This window comes from Triturus cristatus, chromosome 3_2 (assembly GCF_964204655.1).
Source record: "Triturus cristatus chromosome 3_2, aTriCri1.1, whole genome shotgun sequence".
NCBI lineage: Eukaryota > Metazoa > Chordata > Amphibia > Caudata > Salamandridae > Triturus > Triturus cristatus.
Genome location: NC_140584.1, coordinates 474124688 through 474142588, shown reverse-complemented (window position 1 = coordinate 474142588; position 17901 = coordinate 474124688). Strand labels below are relative to the sequence as shown.

At 46.9% G+C, this 17901-nt stretch overlaps 1 protein-coding gene across 1 annotated transcript in view; it reads right to left on the bottom strand.

The window, feature by feature from the left end:
• The window catches only part of COPB1 (coat protein complex I subunit beta 1), a 250477-nt gene that overhangs the window by 44158 nt on the left and 188418 nt on the right, over positions 1 to 17901 (bottom strand). Inside the window, exons 16-17 of the mRNA XM_085648117.1 lie at positions 15601 to 15780; positions 13423 to 13567 (exon numbers count right to left, since the gene is read on the bottom strand). Of these exons, the coding sequence (XP_085504243.1) occupies positions 13423 to 13567; positions 15601 to 15780 (325 nt within the window). The remainder of the gene's footprint in view (positions 1 to 13422; positions 13568 to 15600; positions 15781 to 17901) is intronic.

Sequence of the window (17901 nt, the reverse complement as noted above, 5' to 3'; positions counted from 1 at the left end):
TTACACGACTTTTGGTGCAAATCTTAGTGATCTGAATCACAATGGATAACATAACATTTTCAGCATTTATGGACATATCAGCTGAGCTACAAGTTCTATCAGACAGTCCCTTGGAAGTTATGGTTTGGTACTACTGGCCAGTTAGATGTGGATTAAAACTACAGTATCAATAACCTTGCATTGACGCTTTACCTCATGTCACATGCAGCCTCAGTGTAGCCCTGCAAGCCTAGTACAGTCTTTCATGCTCAGGAACATAAAATAAAATACCACACTGCAGCAGTGTTTCACCTAGCTACTTTCATCTTATGTCTGGTTACATTATTATGTGCCCAGAAACAGTAATCACAAGTTAATTATCTCAAAAGTTTCAATATTACTAGCATCTGCCAATTCAGTTTCACATACTGCAATTGCATGCTTGGCAGCACCACCCTAGGTTAGTTACAGGATCATATTTCACAAACTCAAACCAGCATGTACCCAGGTAACAGTCCATAAATGCCAGGATATAAAAACAGCTCATAATTCTGGTGAAGAATTGTGTAAAGGTGAAATCATTTTATTAAATATACATTCTCAAATGGCCATACAGCTTCATATACCCAGGCACTGACAATATATATCCAGTGAAGCTTCGCATTGCAGGGAGCAATCAGTATAAAAATGCCTAACAGGAGCTCAAAATTGGAAGGATTGCTTCAGAACCACAAGAAACCATCATTGGCCATCCTCAAGATCTGAAAGAGGCAAGAGTCATAAAGTGCTTTCAAACAGCTGTAACAGCAAACTCTGACAGATGCTTGTACACGAACCTCCTATCAATTGCACTTTGCCAATGCAAATAACACAGATATGTCTACTGGCTAAACTTTTAGGATTCAATGTATTGTATTCCAATGATCATACCATTCTGCATATAACCAAATGCAAAATAACAAAACACTTAAACACTCGTATAACCAATAGAGCAAAACTGGGCATACCGACAACACTACATAACTCTTCAACAGAACGACAACCAATTTCAGTGCCCCCATTAGCTACAAGAAAGATGTGAACATGTGCCTCAACAGCCTTTACTGTAAACAGAAAATACTTGTACATATTAGACACCCAATCATATTCTCACACACAAACAGCACAACACCAGATGCTAAGAGGTAGCAACTCTGTACAGATTGAAGATCTAAAGTTTAGATTCCAAAAATTAGCTATAATTGCATCTCCCAGCAAAATTCAACAAACAAAAGTTAAACACAAGATGCCCTAATACCTTACTTACAAGAAACAAAAACAGAATCATCTGCCATACAGATGGAAACATATCAACTCATAAAACACAACTCAATGACACTAAATAAAGCACTAAACGTATAGCTCAGCACCAAACACAATCCAAACTAGACATCACACTTCCACAGAACCAACACTGAGCTGAAAGGCCATACGAATGGCACGTTCATCTCTCCATCTGCACTAAACACAAGTGAAAACAAGTAATTAAACATCACATAAAGACTAAAACACAACACTATACAGAACAATTGTCAGTATTCAATTACTTTACTTCACAAACTCATAACCTTACACACCTGGAATTGATCAACACGCTCCCGTAGGACGTGAAATCAAACAGTAAACGCTCTGATTTCATCCACTTAAATAGAAGCATAACTAAAAGGCATACAGATCCTTCTTGAAGGAACAATTGAACCCGTGGTCGCCAAGTAACCCAACAAGTAGAGCAAAAAACTTCATTACACCTAGTGTTAATACAAAATTCATATTCCAGTTAACCTCAAGTGCTTCACAGCTATACAACGGAAAATAAGCTCTGTACAAGGACTGGTAACATTAACATATGCAAGTAACATAATATGGCAATTGGACTGCCTTTCTATGATCTGTATGGATGGACGCTCATATGCTACATCCATACTTGTAGGTGCAGCTTTGGTCATCAAATGTTTAGCTCCTGTCTTGTCAATGTGCTGCAATAATAATATATCAGGTGTATCCTCCTATAGCCAGACACTACATGCCAGGCACAATATCATATGTCCACAAACTGCAATATTTAGTCTTTTATACATAACTACAACCTATCTCCTTCTCCCCCATCCACTTACAAATAAGGGCAACTACGAGAGCTCACTTAGCTTGTGGTCCCTTGTCACCATCACTATCTGGGAATAGTGGAGAAATGTTAAAGGAGTCTCAAACATAATGGATGCAGGTACCTGTAATGCCAGTGCTCGGTCCACATTCTGGAGCAAGCCTCCAAGTGCTTTCCATACTCAAAGTGGAAGGCAGATGAGCTGTGGTGCAAGGACAACAGCCTAAACCATGTCTGCTCTCTTCACACCCCACGTTTGCACTTAAGCGAGGGTAGTGATGATACTCAGTTATTTATGAGCCTTTCTTGTCTGCAGCTCTGCAGACAAAAGCTCTTACAATAAGGGACACCGATAACAGAGTTCAAGCAAGGAAAGTTAATTACAACAAAGAAATGAAGAGGAAAAGAGAAGGAAAGAAAAAGAAGGCTGGTAGCATGAGTGAAATGAAGGGCATATGAAAAGAAGGAAGAAACTGTGACGAGAAAGAAGGGTAAAAATGATGAAAAGATGGATGCAAGGGCAAATGGACTGATGGATGCAAGGATAAAACAATATTTGCATGAGTGAGAAAGTGGCTGGAATGATAATGATAAAAAGTCTAGATGAATGTTCACCTGGATAGAGGTGTGGATGGATGGATTGCTAGATTGATAAAAGGAAGGTGAATTGGTGGATAGATGAAGAAGAATGAATGGATGGATGGATGGGTAAAAGGATGTATGAATGTTTGAAAGTGTGAGCAGAAGGATGGATGGATGGAAAACTAATAATGAAAAGGTGGGATGGATGGAATGGTGAAAGGATGGATGAAAGTATGAAAAGATGGTTAGATGAATTTATACATTACAGGCTTAAAGATGAACTGAAGGGGTTAATATAGGACACCATCTTGAGTCTGTAGGGCTTACTCGTTTTGCTCACCCAATGGTATTCGAGGTACTGATCAAACGGGAAGGAATTTTAATTTGCTGGCTACTCCCTTGTACAGATGTATACGAAAACATACACACAAGAGAACATATTTTGGCACCCCAACCATGGCTCATGAATACACAAAGGGTGCATTTGCATCAGTTTAAGCACCTTTAACACACACTTTACCAGGCTGCAGTAGTACTTTCAAGATTGCAGTCAGCTGAGGCAGGCCGTCTCAGAGACCTGAGTGGAGGGTATGCTGAGGGGCAATCCTTGAAGGGTTGGGTCCAAGAGTGTAGGAAACTAGTTTTTTGTTGCCGTGGTGCCCCAACATTTTGCCTCCTTTTTTAGCTCCTGGATGCTGGTTTTCACCTCTGACAGTGCACCTAAAGAACCTACACACATATTCCACACAGACTGCCATTGCAGGCTATGTGACATGGTGCAAACCACAAGTAAAAACGCCTGTGTGCTATGCTAAAGTCACTGCATTTCCTATAAGCAAGTCACCCCTACAGCAGGCCTTTGAGCCCTAAGGCCTTAGGGTGAACAGAGAAACCATCTAAAGGTACGTACTGGGCACTGGTCAAAACAAGTTATCTAGCTGCATAATTGCTTTACTAAAAAACTTATGGTGTTTGGAATCAAACACCTCGCATAGCTAGACCCACACAGAGTCTAGTGATGGATGTATTAATACATGCACCGAGAGGGTACCTTAGAGGTCCCTCTGAACCTCACTAGTCCTGTAATGTGCTGGCTGACTCACAGACAGGTTTGAGAGCCCCGCTCTGAGAGGTCAGAAACCGTGCCTGCTCTGCAGGATGGCTAGTAAATTAGCATGCCAAGGAAGGGAGGTTCAAAGAGCACACCACCTTCGATATGCAAGCCTTACTTCCATCAGGCCTAGAGGATGCCACCCCTTGCCTTGAGGCCCCTTTGGCACCAGGACAGATGGGACATTAGCTATGCAGGGAGGCTGGACACACCCCTAGGATGGACAGCCTGAAGTGAACACGAAAGAAAGGATTCCACTATCTTGAGTGTGGTGGAATTAGGAACTCTGGGTCAGGGTGAGGGCGATGCCCACTCCCCACAGGAAGTGGTCATCTAGGGAGTGTAGTGACCCTGGGGTAACTAGCCCATTGGCTACTACTCTTCACTCCCCTTAAAGCCAATACATTGAGGATTTAGGTGGCTCCTGACACCAGGAAGTCAGATTAGAATATTGGGAACCGAGGAAGAAAGAAAGACTGACAAGTGCGAGAACTAAAGATGTTACACCAAAGATTGGCACAAAACCCTGTCAGACTGCTTGCACTTCGACTATTGCTGGGACCGACTTGCCAAGGGATGGACATCCTCCCCAAAACCCTTGGAGGATAACCCAGCACCTGAACAACCGGGAAAGATTTCCCTTGGAGTGGAGGAGCTGCTCCCCTGCATCTGCAGGCACCGCAAAGCATCTGTTGGTTCACCATGTTGCTAGCCATTGGGCTCCCCGAAGGAGCAGCACGACAGGAGAAAGGTCTTCGAGCTCCGCCAGGTCAGACCCGTCTCCTTGCCAAGTATGGCGACACCAGCACCCCCAGGAGCTGCCCAGCATAAATACCCTGGGACCCCAAGCAGGTGCAGAAACAAAGGCTTGTTGGTGATCCAGTCCTGACTCCAACAGCATGAAGCACGTCCTACCATCAAGGGACATCAGAATCCACCAGGCCAGCCCTGAGAGTGGCCTGCTTCCCTGTGTCCCCTCTTCACCAGGTCACCAAGACACAGAGTGCACCTCTGACCGACTGCGACCTGATGCCTCTGAGCACCACTGCACCCACACCTGACAGCCCGAGTCCGAGGGAGTAACAGTACCAACGTGGTCCTGAGACCCTCGAGAGCGGAGCGCATGCTTGGGTTTGGCACGACTGGTTCCCTCAGTTGTCGCCTGCAGCCTCTTTTCAACAGGACCGTTTCCCATTGACTTAAACGGGCCACCCGAAGCCAAAAAGCGCCTCTGCACCCAAGACACCCCAGAGCCAGCTGAGGTGACCTGTTGGTGCTGCCTTGAATCTTGCCCCTTAAGTCCAGAAGAACAACCCTGTAAGTCATTAACAAGTGACGTATGAAGTATATGTTTATCTCCGTATGAGAACATTACTGCTTTAAAGATACTATACACTATCTCGTAAAGTACTTACTTGATTCCTATGATCTAGGTGTCTAAATCCATAAAAAAAAAAAAAAAAATCGGTGTTATTTTTATAAATTGATGTCAGATTTCTTTATTGAGCGAGTGTCTCTATTACTGAATCTGTGAGTACAATAAATGCTTAATGCACAAGTTACTACTTGTGTAACAATATATCTGTAAGAGACATTAGTTACTGATAGATTCCCTATCTTAGAATATCCCCAGGCGTCAGACTGGATCCGGAACGTTTTCGCTAGCAGTACCCCTGCACGTCAGTAGGTGGCGTCGTGGGGCTCCGCGTCCGTCGCTGGCGTCGTATGCGCCGAGATGACGTCACAGAGACACGTAGGCGCCACTCATGCACGCTGACATCAGTTCTGTACAAGATTTTCCGCGCCAGGAACGCAGAGCCATGCAAGAAACTGACCACTGGTGCCAGTAAACTAGGGCCCTGAAAGGGATGACCTTAACCCTAGAATCAGTACGCAGAACGGGGAGGATGGGTGGGGCGGTAAGGAATCTATTACTAACTAATGTCTCTTACAGATATATTGTTACACAAGTAGTAACTTGTGCATCTGAAAGAGACACGTTAGTGATAGATTCCTTACCTTATAATAGATACCCCAGCAATACCAACACCGGTGGTGGGTCTGCGAATAGATTACACCAGAAAGTCACGGAGAACAAAGAAGCCGTCTCTCCGGACTTGACTGTCAAGGCAGTAATGCTTGGTAAACATGTGCAGCGAGGCCCACATAGCTGCCTGACAAATATCCTGCAAGGGAACGCCGTGTCCCAAGGCAGTAGTGGCTGCCGTTGCGCTGGGAGAATGGGCATGCAGCCCCACAGGAGGCTCCTTCTTGGCCAACGAGTAACATGCTTTGATGCACAGAACGACCCACCGAGGGATGGTTTGTTTGTGGACGGCCCGACCTTTTTTGGCGCCCACGTAGCCAACAAAGAGCTGGTCATCCACCCGGAACTGCTGTGTGTGCTGCAGATAGAACGAGAGCGCACGTTTTGGTTCCAAACGGTGGAGCCTCTCTTCTTCTTTGTAAGGATGCGGAGTCGGAAAGAAGGTGGGCAAAGTGATGGTCTGCCCGATGGAAGCGCGTGACCACCTTTGGCAAAAAAGAAGGATGGGTCCTTAAAACCACCTTGTCCGGATGAACAGAAAGGATGGGAGGTTTAGAAGAAAGAGCCTGGAGCTCACTCACTCTTCTGGCAGAGGTGATAGCTACCAGGAAAGCAGTCTTGAGAGTGAGAAGACGTAAAGGACAGGTATTAAGGGGCTCAAAGGGAGCACACATCAGATAGGTCAAGACAAGATTTAAGTCCCATTGAGGCATTATGAAAGGCATGGGAGGAAACGTGTGCTTAATGCCTTTCAGGAAACTGGTAAGAGCGAAGGCTGATCTGGAAGCCGTAGAAAAGTGGAGATGGCCGAAAGATAACCTTTGATAGTGCCCAGTGCAGAACCCTGCTGGGCCAAGGATAGTGGGAACAGAAGGACCTCAGAAAGAGGGGCAGAAAGGGGATCTACAGACTTTGCTGTGCACCATGCCACAAACTTCTTCCACCGGCAGGCATATACCGTCTTAGTGGAGGGACGCCTGGCAGCCAGAGTGACATCACAGACTTCAGGAGGAAGATTGAAAGCTGTCAACTGTCGCCACTCAATCTCCACGCATGGAGGCGGAGGCTGGACAGGTTCGGTGGAGGACCGTCCCCTGCTGCTGCGACAGAAGATCCTCCCAAAGAGGCAGACGGATCGGGGGATCGATCGCCATGCTGAGTAGCTCGGGATACCAGTATCTTCGCGCCCAATCCGGAGCCACAAGGGTTACTTGGGCCTGGTCGCACCGAATCTTCTTCAGCACTCTGGGCAGAAGTGGTATAGGCGGAAAGGCGTACAACAGACCCCAACTCCACTCACGACGGATAGACGCCGAGTGAGTGCTGCCTCGGAAATGCCAACGCGCAGGACCAATGACATTGCGCGTTCTCTTCGGTGGTGAATAGATCTAACCAAGGCTCTCCCCACTGCTGAAAGAGACCTCGCGCCACTTTCGAGTGAAGACGCCATTCATGATCCATCATGCACCGATGGCTGAGTTCGTCCGCCCTGGCGTTCAGAGAACCTGCCAGGTGTTGAGCCACCAAGGTAATGCCTTGATGTTCCAGCCACATCCAGAGGCGCAGAGCCTCCTAAGATATGGTCCACGACGCCACCCCGCCCTGTTTGTTGCAATATCACATGGCGGTGGTGTTGTCCGTGAACACCTGCACCACACTTCCCCGGACATAAGGGAAGGAATGCCTTCAGTGCAAGGCGGATCGCCCGAAGCTCCAAAAAGTTGATATGGAGCCGGGACTCCGCTGGAGACCAGAGGCCTCTGATCTCCGCCTCTCCCAAGTGGCCTCCCCATCCCAGGAGGGACGCATCCGTTACCACTGTGTGCTCCGGTTGGGGAAGGGAGAAGGATCTGCCATTGACCCAATCGCGATTCGTGAGCTACCACTGCAATTGTCGTGCAGTGCCCTCCGAGATCTGGACATGATCGGACAGGTTGCCCTGATGCTGTGCCACGTGCAACTTCAGGTCCCACTGCAGAGCCCGCATATGCCATCTGCCATGTTGCACAAGCAGGATGCAGGAGGCCATCAGGCCCAGGATCCAGAGGCTGAAAGATCGGGATCATAGCCTGAATATCCCGGACTTGCTGCTCGGGAGGATAAACCCGAAACCGCGTCGAATCCAGAACCTCTCCGATGAAGGGGAGCACGTTGATGGAGAACCCCAGCAAATGCAGGAGGTCGGCCGTAGTTTGAAGGTGGGAGATGACTGCCTGGGGCGAGCCCCCCTTCAACAACCAGTCGTCGAGGTAGGGGAAGACGGACACCCCTGACCTGCGCAGATGAGCTGCGACCACCGCCATCACTTTTGTGAACACCCGAGGGGCGCTGGTAAGGCCGAAGGGGAGCACGGCAAACTGAAAATGCTCTGGGCCTACCGTGAACCGCAGGTAACACCGGTGGGCCAGCAGGACGGGGATGTGAAAATATGTGTCCTGCAAGTCCAACGCTACCATCCAGTCTCCAGGGTCGAGGGCAGCCAAGACCTGAGCCAGAGTCAGCATTTTGAACTTCTCCTTCCGCAGGGAGTGATTGACGTTCCGGAGGTCCAAGATGGGACGCAGGCCCCGCTTGTCCTTCTTGGGGACCAGAAAGTAGTGGGAATAACAACCACTCCCTACTTCCGGACCAGGAACGCACTCGATGGCCCCCTTGGCCAAGAGAGTCGTAACCTCCTGCTGGAGGGTTGCCAAGTGTTCCCCCGACATGCGGTGGCATGGCTGGAGGGGTGGACTAAAAGGGAAGGGTGTAACCCTTGCGGATGATCTGCAACACCCACTTGTCCAATGTAATAGCGTGCCAGTGGGGGAGGTGACGGCGGATCCTGCCTCCCACCGGCGTGGGGTGCTCCACAAAGCTCGGATTAGGAAGGTTTGGCGGTCGAAGCAGCGGGGGCAGAGGTGGACTGACCCCCATGCTGATTCCCAGACCCGCCCCTGCAGAAGCCGCGTCCGCGCTGAGGCTGGTTCTGCACAGGCTTGCTGAAGGAACGTGCCTGGGCGCCCCTGCCATGGCAACGAAAGGAACGAAACCCAGGAGTGGCTGGGCTTTTCGTGGAAAGACCTAAGGACTTGGCCGTAGCGCACGAGTCCTTAAAACGGCCTTATCGCCAAACAGGCGGGTGCCATCAAAGGGCATGTCCATGAGTGAGCTTTACACATCTGGCAACAACCCAGTAGATCTCAACCAGGCGTGGCGACGAAGCGCCACAGTCGTAGAAATAGCTCTACCTAGTGAGTCCGCGGTGTCCAAACCACACCGAATGGCGAACTTAGCTGCATCTTTACCCTCGGCAACAGCCTGAGACAGTACGGCTTGGGCCGCCTCAGGACACCGAGGCAACACCTGTGTAACGGCATCCCACAACGCTTGGGAATAGCTGCCCAAGAGGCATGCGGTATTCACCGACCGCAGCCTTAAGCTGGCCGAAGAGAACAACCTTTTGCCGACCTGCTCCAGCTTCTTAGAGTCTTTATCCGGCGTAGCCGTGGGAAAGGCACTCTGGGACGTCAAAGACTGGATGACCAGGCTCTCTGGCGTAGGATGAGTGGTCAGAATGGCAGGGTCATCCGGCGCCGGGCGATGACGCCTGTCGACATTCTTATCCACCGGGGTCCCTGTGGTAGGCCGCGACCAAGTGCCCAGTAAGACGTCAGTGAGGGCGTTGTTAAATGGCAGTAGGGGCTCTGACGAAGTGGACGCTGTCTGAAGCGGTGGAGGACCTTCGCGGCCCGACAGAGCACCATCGTGTACGAAGCGCCCTCCTCCATGGTGGGCGGAAGAGAGGAGAGATCAAGGCCGCCCGCCGCATCTAACTCGTCTGCCCAGTCCTGCTCGGAGGCACACTGACAAGCAAGAGGGTCCTCAGACCCCTCCCAGTCATCCTCCCCCTCCGACGTATGTCAGACAGTCTGCGGCAGCAGGGACAGGAAAGGGAGCAAACGGCGCCAGACGGGGCCAAACCGGCGCCGTGTCCCAATGCGGATCCCAGGTAGGGACAAAAGTGTCCGAGAACCTGGGCAGGGGTGGAACAACTGTTATCCACTGCGGCGCCAGAGGCGCAGCCGAGGGCGGCGCTGGGGCCAGAGCCAACAGTGCGGGACCTTGTGGCGCCGTGGCCGGAGCCAGCGGTGCAGGATCCTGTGGCACCGGGGCCAGAGCCGCCGACGGCCCGACAGAATTCGGACACAGGGCCGCGGGGCCAAAAGGCGTGCCGGCGGGAGCCCGGGGCCTAAACAGGCAGTCCATGGTAGCAAGAAATTCTTGCACCTCTGCAGGAGTCGCCGACGGTAGGCTGCGGGACTCCCCGGCTCCAAAGGAGCCGCAGGGGCAGAGCCTCTGTCCCCCTCGTCCGCATCCGGGTATCGACGGGGGGACATCGGAGAGCGACAGCGCTTCTTCGACTTCTTTTTGTGTCGTCTCATACTCGAATCCGAGGGTGAAGACTTGGAGCCCGAGGAGCGATGATGGCGGTCCCGCGAGCATTCTCTGGAGCAGCCCCTGGACTGTGAACAGCGCGGGGATGAATGCCGGACCTCAAACAGCTTCCGGCACCGCTCCCTCAAGGCCTTCGGGGCCATGGCCAAGCAGTCCATACAGGCCCGGGAGTCGTGGTCGCGCTCCAGGCAGTAGAGACAGACGTCGTGGGAGTCCACCACCGACATATTGTGACGGCAAGCCCCTCAAGACTGAAAATGAGGCATCCCTATGGCACCAAAGTAGACAACTTACAGGAGACAAAAAGTCTCAAAAAGCTAGTCAATAAGTGACTAAGGTACGTGCTCTAACCGGATCTGCGCTTACTGGCGCGGAAAAAGAAAGAACAGAACTGACGTCAGTGCGCATGGGTGGCGCCCAAGTAATGTCCGCGACGTCATCTCGGCGCATAGGACGCCAGCGACGGACGGAGCTGCACGACGCCACCTACTGACGCGCAGGGGTTTCGGCTAGCGCAAACTTTCCGGATCCAGTCTGACGCCTGGGGATATTCTAAAGTAAGGAATCTATCACTAACGTGTCTCTTTCAGATACAATCCTCCGATAAACCTAAACTGCTCACCCACACTACCACAAAAGAGAGCATTTTGGATTATGATAATAACCCCTGTAAACCAGTAAGGGTCGCCTGGACTCTCTTTATAGTGTACCTCATTTTGGTGCACTATATAGAGAGGCAGCTTCCTACAATGAGCGAGGTCTGAACTTCTTTCCCTGAAAGAGGAGACAAGAAGCCATATGGCCCAAGGCTGTGGCACTTGGAGGTGGTTGGGTAAAGGACAGATAAAAAGCCCCACTTTGTGCACATCTCCTAGGTGCTCCAAATGGGCAAAGGCAACAAATGATGCAACTAATAACAAGCATTTGCAATGCAATAGTTCTCGCATTAGGAAAGTTTGAGCTATTGGTATTGTAAATGCCAAATTTTGCATTTATGTGTTGGTTTTGAAAAAAGCTAAATTAATAGCTTTGTCATTTACAATTCCAATAGTTTTAACTTTCGCAAAAATCTACTGATGTGTTTTAGAAATGCTTTGATCCTGTAACGTTTGCGTTTTTGTTAAAATTTAGAAAAGGCACCTACTGACACATTACGAACTAGGGGGCAGTGTGTAAGAGGGGAGTGTGTGAGGGGGAATTGTATGAGGGCACAGTGTGAGTGTGTAAGGGTGCAGGCTGTGTGTGTGTGCGCGGAGTGCAAGGTTGCAGTGTGTGTGACCTAAAGTACTGTGAGTGGGTAATGTGTGAGAGCAGTGTATGTGGGGGCAGTGTGTCAAGGGGTCAGTGTGTGAATAGGGGTCAGTGTGTGTGGTTTGTGTGAGAGGGGGCATTGTGTGTAGTCTGTGTGAGGGGGCAGTGTGTGTGGTCTGTGTACGGGGGCAGTGTGTGTGGTCTGTGTGAGGGGGCAGTGTGTGTGGTCTGTGTGAGGGGGCAGTGTGAGTGGTCTGTGTGAGGGGGGCAGTGTTTGTGGTCTGTGTGAGGGGGGGGGGCAGTGTTGGTTAGTGACTTGTCAGCAAACTGTATTTCTATTTTCTTTAAAGGCTGTATTAGTATTGAAAAAAAATACACAATCTGACACTGGCTCACGTAAATGACTGCAGTGTCTTGGAAGTAAACTGTATTCCTATTTATTTGAGGGGGTGCAGAGTGTGAGGGCACTAATGTGTGTAGGGTAGTGTGTGAGGTGGCAGTTTGGGGGGTCTAATGTGTGTAGAGCAGTGTGTGAGGTGGCATTTTGTGTGGTCTAATGTGTGTAGGGCATTGTGTGAGGCAAAACAGAATAAAAGGATAAAAGTGCTGTTTGTAGAGAGAGTGATTTTTTGTTTGTTTTGCATGAGAACGTAAGCAGGAAACAGACAAAAGCATACGTGTTTGGATGCGTAAAGCAGAACACAGAGGCTGGAAACTATTGAAGACGAGGGCAGACAGCAAAACACAGAGAGGCGAGACAGGATAAAAGTGCTGTTTGCGGAGAGTGATTTTTTTTTCGCATAAGAATGTAAGAAGGAAAGGAAACAATGAACGTGTTTGGGTGCGTAAAGTTAATTAAAAAAAAACATTCAAAGTAAATAAATATAATAGACACATGCAAAACTCATAGGCACGAGGTCAAGTAGTCAGTCGCACAAAGCCGAAAATCAGAAAAAGATGCGAGAAAGAAAAGGCGGAGGGGAACTACATGGAAGAGGAGAGACGCGTGGGCGGTTAAAAAAAAAAAACATTCAAAGTAAATAAATATAATAGACGCATGCAAAACTCATAGGCACGAGGTCAAGTAGTCAGTCACACAAAGCCCAAAAAAAAAAAAAATGCGAGAAAGCGGGGCGGAACTACACGGAAGGGGAGAGACACGTGGGCAGAGAGGAGACTGTGAGAACGCGCGGCGGAGATCAAAGAAAAGGCATGCGACCATATGGAGAGTGAGGGGGTGTGCAGCCTGGTGAGCTGAATGCGTGTAGCAACAGAGGGAGAGCGCGGCCCACGCGCACAAAGTGTCTGGTAGAAAATGGAAGCTGTAAAGAATGCGCGTGGTTGTGGCAGTTGTTGACTGCGCGCGATTGTGTGCACATTAACTGAACGCGATCCGCAGCTAGGTAGACTTTTCGGACTGCTTACTATAATCTCGTCTATCCATCCCTGCGGGATAGAATAGGCGAGACCTAAAAATCAATGAGACTCTTGTGAATACAAGTGAGAGGCAGAGCACTACACACCAAGGTCCTGCATTTGGTTCTCCTTCCCCGGTACACCATCTCTGCCTGGTCAAAAAACATAATCAAAAAGAAAAAGCAAAGGACAAGGAAAAGTAGCCAGTCATGCTTCTTGCCTTCAGATGAGATGGAACACTGACCCAGAAGCAAAAATGGTGAAATTAACTTGAGCCTTACAGAATTGATTTTCAGCAGCATTAGCTCAGGCGGAGTATCATACATAAACAACTCTCTAAAATCACACCTAAAATAGTGACATTAAGAACAAATAATCAGATGGGAGAAATCAGACATAGAATTCATTTAACATTAAAGTAGAATTCCTATTATTTAAACACATTTTCATAATTCTCACCTAACGTGGCCAGTTCCAATGTGCAGCTCTGCAAAGTATCACTGGTCTGATTGACAACAAGGACATCTAGGACAATGTCATACTGGTTTACATGGACATATGCTTCTGCATAGACTGGATCTGAGAAACCAGTTAGTTGGGTAACCTAAAAAAAGATTCAAATGTTACAACTCACTTCCATGCATTGAGATTTATACTTTAAAAAAATACCTGTATTCTTGGACATGGTGTGTAGAAGTAGAAAATAAAAATTAAATACTCACATTATGTTATCTGTTTCCTATCAAAATGTTTACACATATCTAAATTACCACACTGGTAGAAACGTTTTCCCTAAAAGTTCATAGTATAAAATGTTTCTACATCGACTTAACCAAAACAGAGCGACATGCCTTCAGCTAACCACACCAAAAATAAAAATGTGGATTCATAGGTTAAGTGATCAAGTACATTTCCGAAAGTGTATATAAGCTGTTACATCAATGTAGACAATGTTAAACATACATCTCTGACAATAATATTTGCTACTTAAGGTGCATTAAGGCAGCGATTATAGATTTATGAAAAAGCAAAAAGCATGTACATTTAGATTTATAGAAACTCCAGGAGGAAATACATTTTTATTCAAATCACAATCAGCAATAGTATAATCTTGGTTTAGTATCCATATCTGACTGGAGATATTCACATTATTACTGCTTCTGATTGCAATTCCTTGCTTCATTCCCAACAGCAACTTATTGGAAGTTGGGAGAGTGTCCCAAGATGAGACCACATGTATTTAGTACTTTTTCTATCAGATCAAAACATCGGCAAAGGAGCATTCTCCCATAAATAGTACTGCGGTTTCATGTGTAGCTAGATGAATGAAATGGATGTACATAACATGTTCAGTAGACAATCAAAAGCAAAGATGAAGATCTTAAAATGCCTATGCACCTAGAGTACATTGGTTGTTATGGTGACAGTGTTTTCCTCAATGCTCAATTTATAAATATCTATTTGAGAACAGAAAATAATTATTATAAAACTGGCAACAGTCAATATCAAGTAAGTCAAAAACTAAATAAATGAAAATTCATGTATGGCTATGCCAAATTTGTCACCGATTCTTTAAATGGAGGCCAAGCATCTTCTAGCATAAAGAGCAAAGACACAATTTACAGATATCTAAATTAAGAATATACATCTGGATCATCAAATACTGTCCTGCCTTAGACAAAATGGCTTTGGAAACTTTTGATGAAAAGAAGGAAGAAATGGAAGAAAACTGATTACATTGCAGAATCTGCCCCTTTGCGAGCGCAATTTGTGCATTTGGGATGCATCATCCCAAATGCAAAAATTGCAATTTAAGTAATCACTAAAATTGCGATTACTTAAATTGAGATTGCATTTAGGGAATCTCAAATTGCAATTCCCTACATGCAATGCAACAACCCCCAAAAAATGAGATTTCATAATTAAGAAACGCAAATTACCATCAATTCAAAGTTGATGGTAATTTGCGAGAACTTTGTAAAATGTACAAAAGTGAATTTTTCAAAGTTCTATATTGCACACCTACATGTCCTTGGGGCATGTGTGTGTTCAACATGTGTTGAAATTGCAATTTCAGGGGTGCATCACGGAATCCTTTTGGCACCCTTGAAATTGCATGTGCAATTTGCGAGTACCTATATGGTACTCGCAAATAGCGCATACAATTCCTATTGATTCCTATGGACCTCTGAGCCCTTAGGAATGAATGGGAAGCAATTCCTTATTTGCGGATCGCAATTTGCGAGTCGCAAATAAGGATTGTGTAGGAATCGCAATTGTTTTCGCGATTCCTACATGCATAAGCATTTGCGATTCCTAATTTACGATTTCATAAAAATCGCAATTTAGGAATCGCAAATGCGCAGTTTGATGTATGTTGCCCACAAACATTTAAAATAATTTGTTAATGAATTAAGAACTCATAGGTGTGCGAGTAACTCCTAAATAAATAAAATGAGAATCAAAAATACACATATCAATTGTAAAGCCTCATCTGACAATCATATGCAAGGGTAAAACATTAATTCAGTTTGTAGATGACGTAACAAGTAAAAAAAATTATTAACAAAGACGATAAATTATTTTTAGAGGGTCAATTTAGGATAGATCAAAAACTGTAAAGATAAGTTTTTTTACCTTGTTCAATTTAGATGCAAGAGGATCAGCAGCTTCTTTTCTTTGCGTTGTACCCATTGCTGCGAGCAGACTAAGCTGGAACTGGTCTTCTTTAGAGGACATTTCATTTTTAGCAGTGAGCTGCATAAAGGAAATTGGATCGTCTGCCTGAACTGTGACACTTCTCTTTTCAGACTCTTTCTGTAAAGGTAGATGAAAGAATGTCAATTCTGCCACACTTGCTAAAATATGAAATGATCTACCAATCCCAATTAATAATTCATCAAGAAAATGCAAGGACATTTGAAATGTCTATCCAACAAGGAGTTTCCACCTGCTCTGTGTAGGGGAATACACATGCTAATAAAAGAAATAAACAACTGATGACACACCTGGAGCAGAACCAGCTACTTGACTCCCAATCTGGCTTCCGCAGCAATCACAGCACTGAAACCGCCCTCATCGGAGCCACCGACGACATCCAAACCCTCCTCGACTGAGGAGAAACAGCAGCTTTGATCCTCCTCGACCTCTTAGCAGCCTTCAACACAGTTTCACACCACACACCGATCGAAAGACTCCACCACATCGGCATCCAAGGGGATGTGCTCAGATGAATCACGTCCTTCCTCACTGGAAGAACCCAGAGGACCCACCTACCACCTTTCACCTCTGAACCCAAGGAGATCACCTGCGGTGTCCACCAGGGCTCATTCCTCAGTCCCACGCTTTTCAACACATACATGACCCACCTGGCCAACATAGTCACATCCCACAGGCTCAACATAATTTCCTTGGCAGACGACACCCAACTCATCCTCTCACTCACCTTCGACCCCACCACCACCAGAACCACCTTCCACAGATGCATGACAAACGTCGCCAACTGGATGAAGAACTGCCCGTAGGTGAACACAGACAAGACATAAGTTCTGATCTTTGGCAACAGCAGCAACAAATGGAAGGACTCATGTTGGCCATTAGACCTAGGACCCACACCCACTTCCTCCAACCACATCAGAGACCTCTGAATCATCATTCACAACAAGCTCACCATTAAAGCACAGATCAACGCCATCTCCCCCGCCTGCTTCCTCACTCTGCACATGCTACGCAAGATCTTCAAGTGGGTACCCCTACACCAAAGACGCACCGTGACACAAGACCATACAGAACGCCACAGCCAGACTCATCCACAGCCTACCCGACAAACATACAAAAGAGATGCCAATTCAAGCTTCTGACCCATGCACACAAGGTTCTACACAACCAAGGACCCGCCTACATTAACCACAGCCTGAACTTCAACCAACCATCGAAAAGACTAAGCTCAACCTCCCTTTCTCTTGACCATACTCCCTACATCTGCAGAAGCAGAGGACGCTCCTTCTCCCACATCGCACCCAAGACCTGGAACAACCTCACCATACACCTCCGGACCATCACCTCATTTCTGGAATTCCTAATGGCCCTCAAGACCTGGCTGTTCGAATAAGCCACTAGTGCCTGGATACCCTATCGGGTGATTAGTCGCGCTTAATAAATCCTGAATAACTGGATTATTGACTGTACATACTACTCATGAGAGCAAGTCCATACAAAGAAGTGAAGTCTGCCTCAGAGCTTGTAGAATAAGTCTACGTCACTTACAAGACATGCTCCTTAGCCACATCCTAACAATACAACTCAAAACTACACTATTGTCTAAAGGCAATAACATTGCATTAATTTCTTTAAAAAAGGTACCCTCCATAACAAGGCAAAAGTGCATCCACATTCAAGCTAGAAAGCCCAAAAGAATTGGCAGCTAAGAACATGTTTCCATTGGTGACAACACCCCATTCCTCACTGTAGAAGGAGTGCAGATCCCAAGATTCTCCAGTGGTCAATGATCAGCATGTTTGACAGGGACTGAGGTTATAGAGTTCTATTTTTCCACAATCCTTATAGCCAAAGGATGTTTGCTGAAAACGGTGCATTAAAGAATGTTTAACGTTTCAAGGAGATCCTGAACAGAGCTCTTGCGGAGGAAAAGTAAGGTCTACTGGATGGAGCAACATAAAAACCTGCTGTTTTAACTCTATGAATAGACTCAGCGTATAGACCACAAAAGGCACTTGGGCACCCCTAAACAATAGAGATAAGGTTGTGTATTTATCCCAGGCATTGCTGTATGCCTCCTCATGGAGTAAACAAGAGAGAAGTTTTGTTTAGGACCCTCTGTGCTCCCATTCTAACCTGAAGCAGCTAGACATGGAAAATAAGTTTCTCAAGATTGGAGTATATGACAAAAGATTTGACTTTACGCGCAAAATTCAAAAA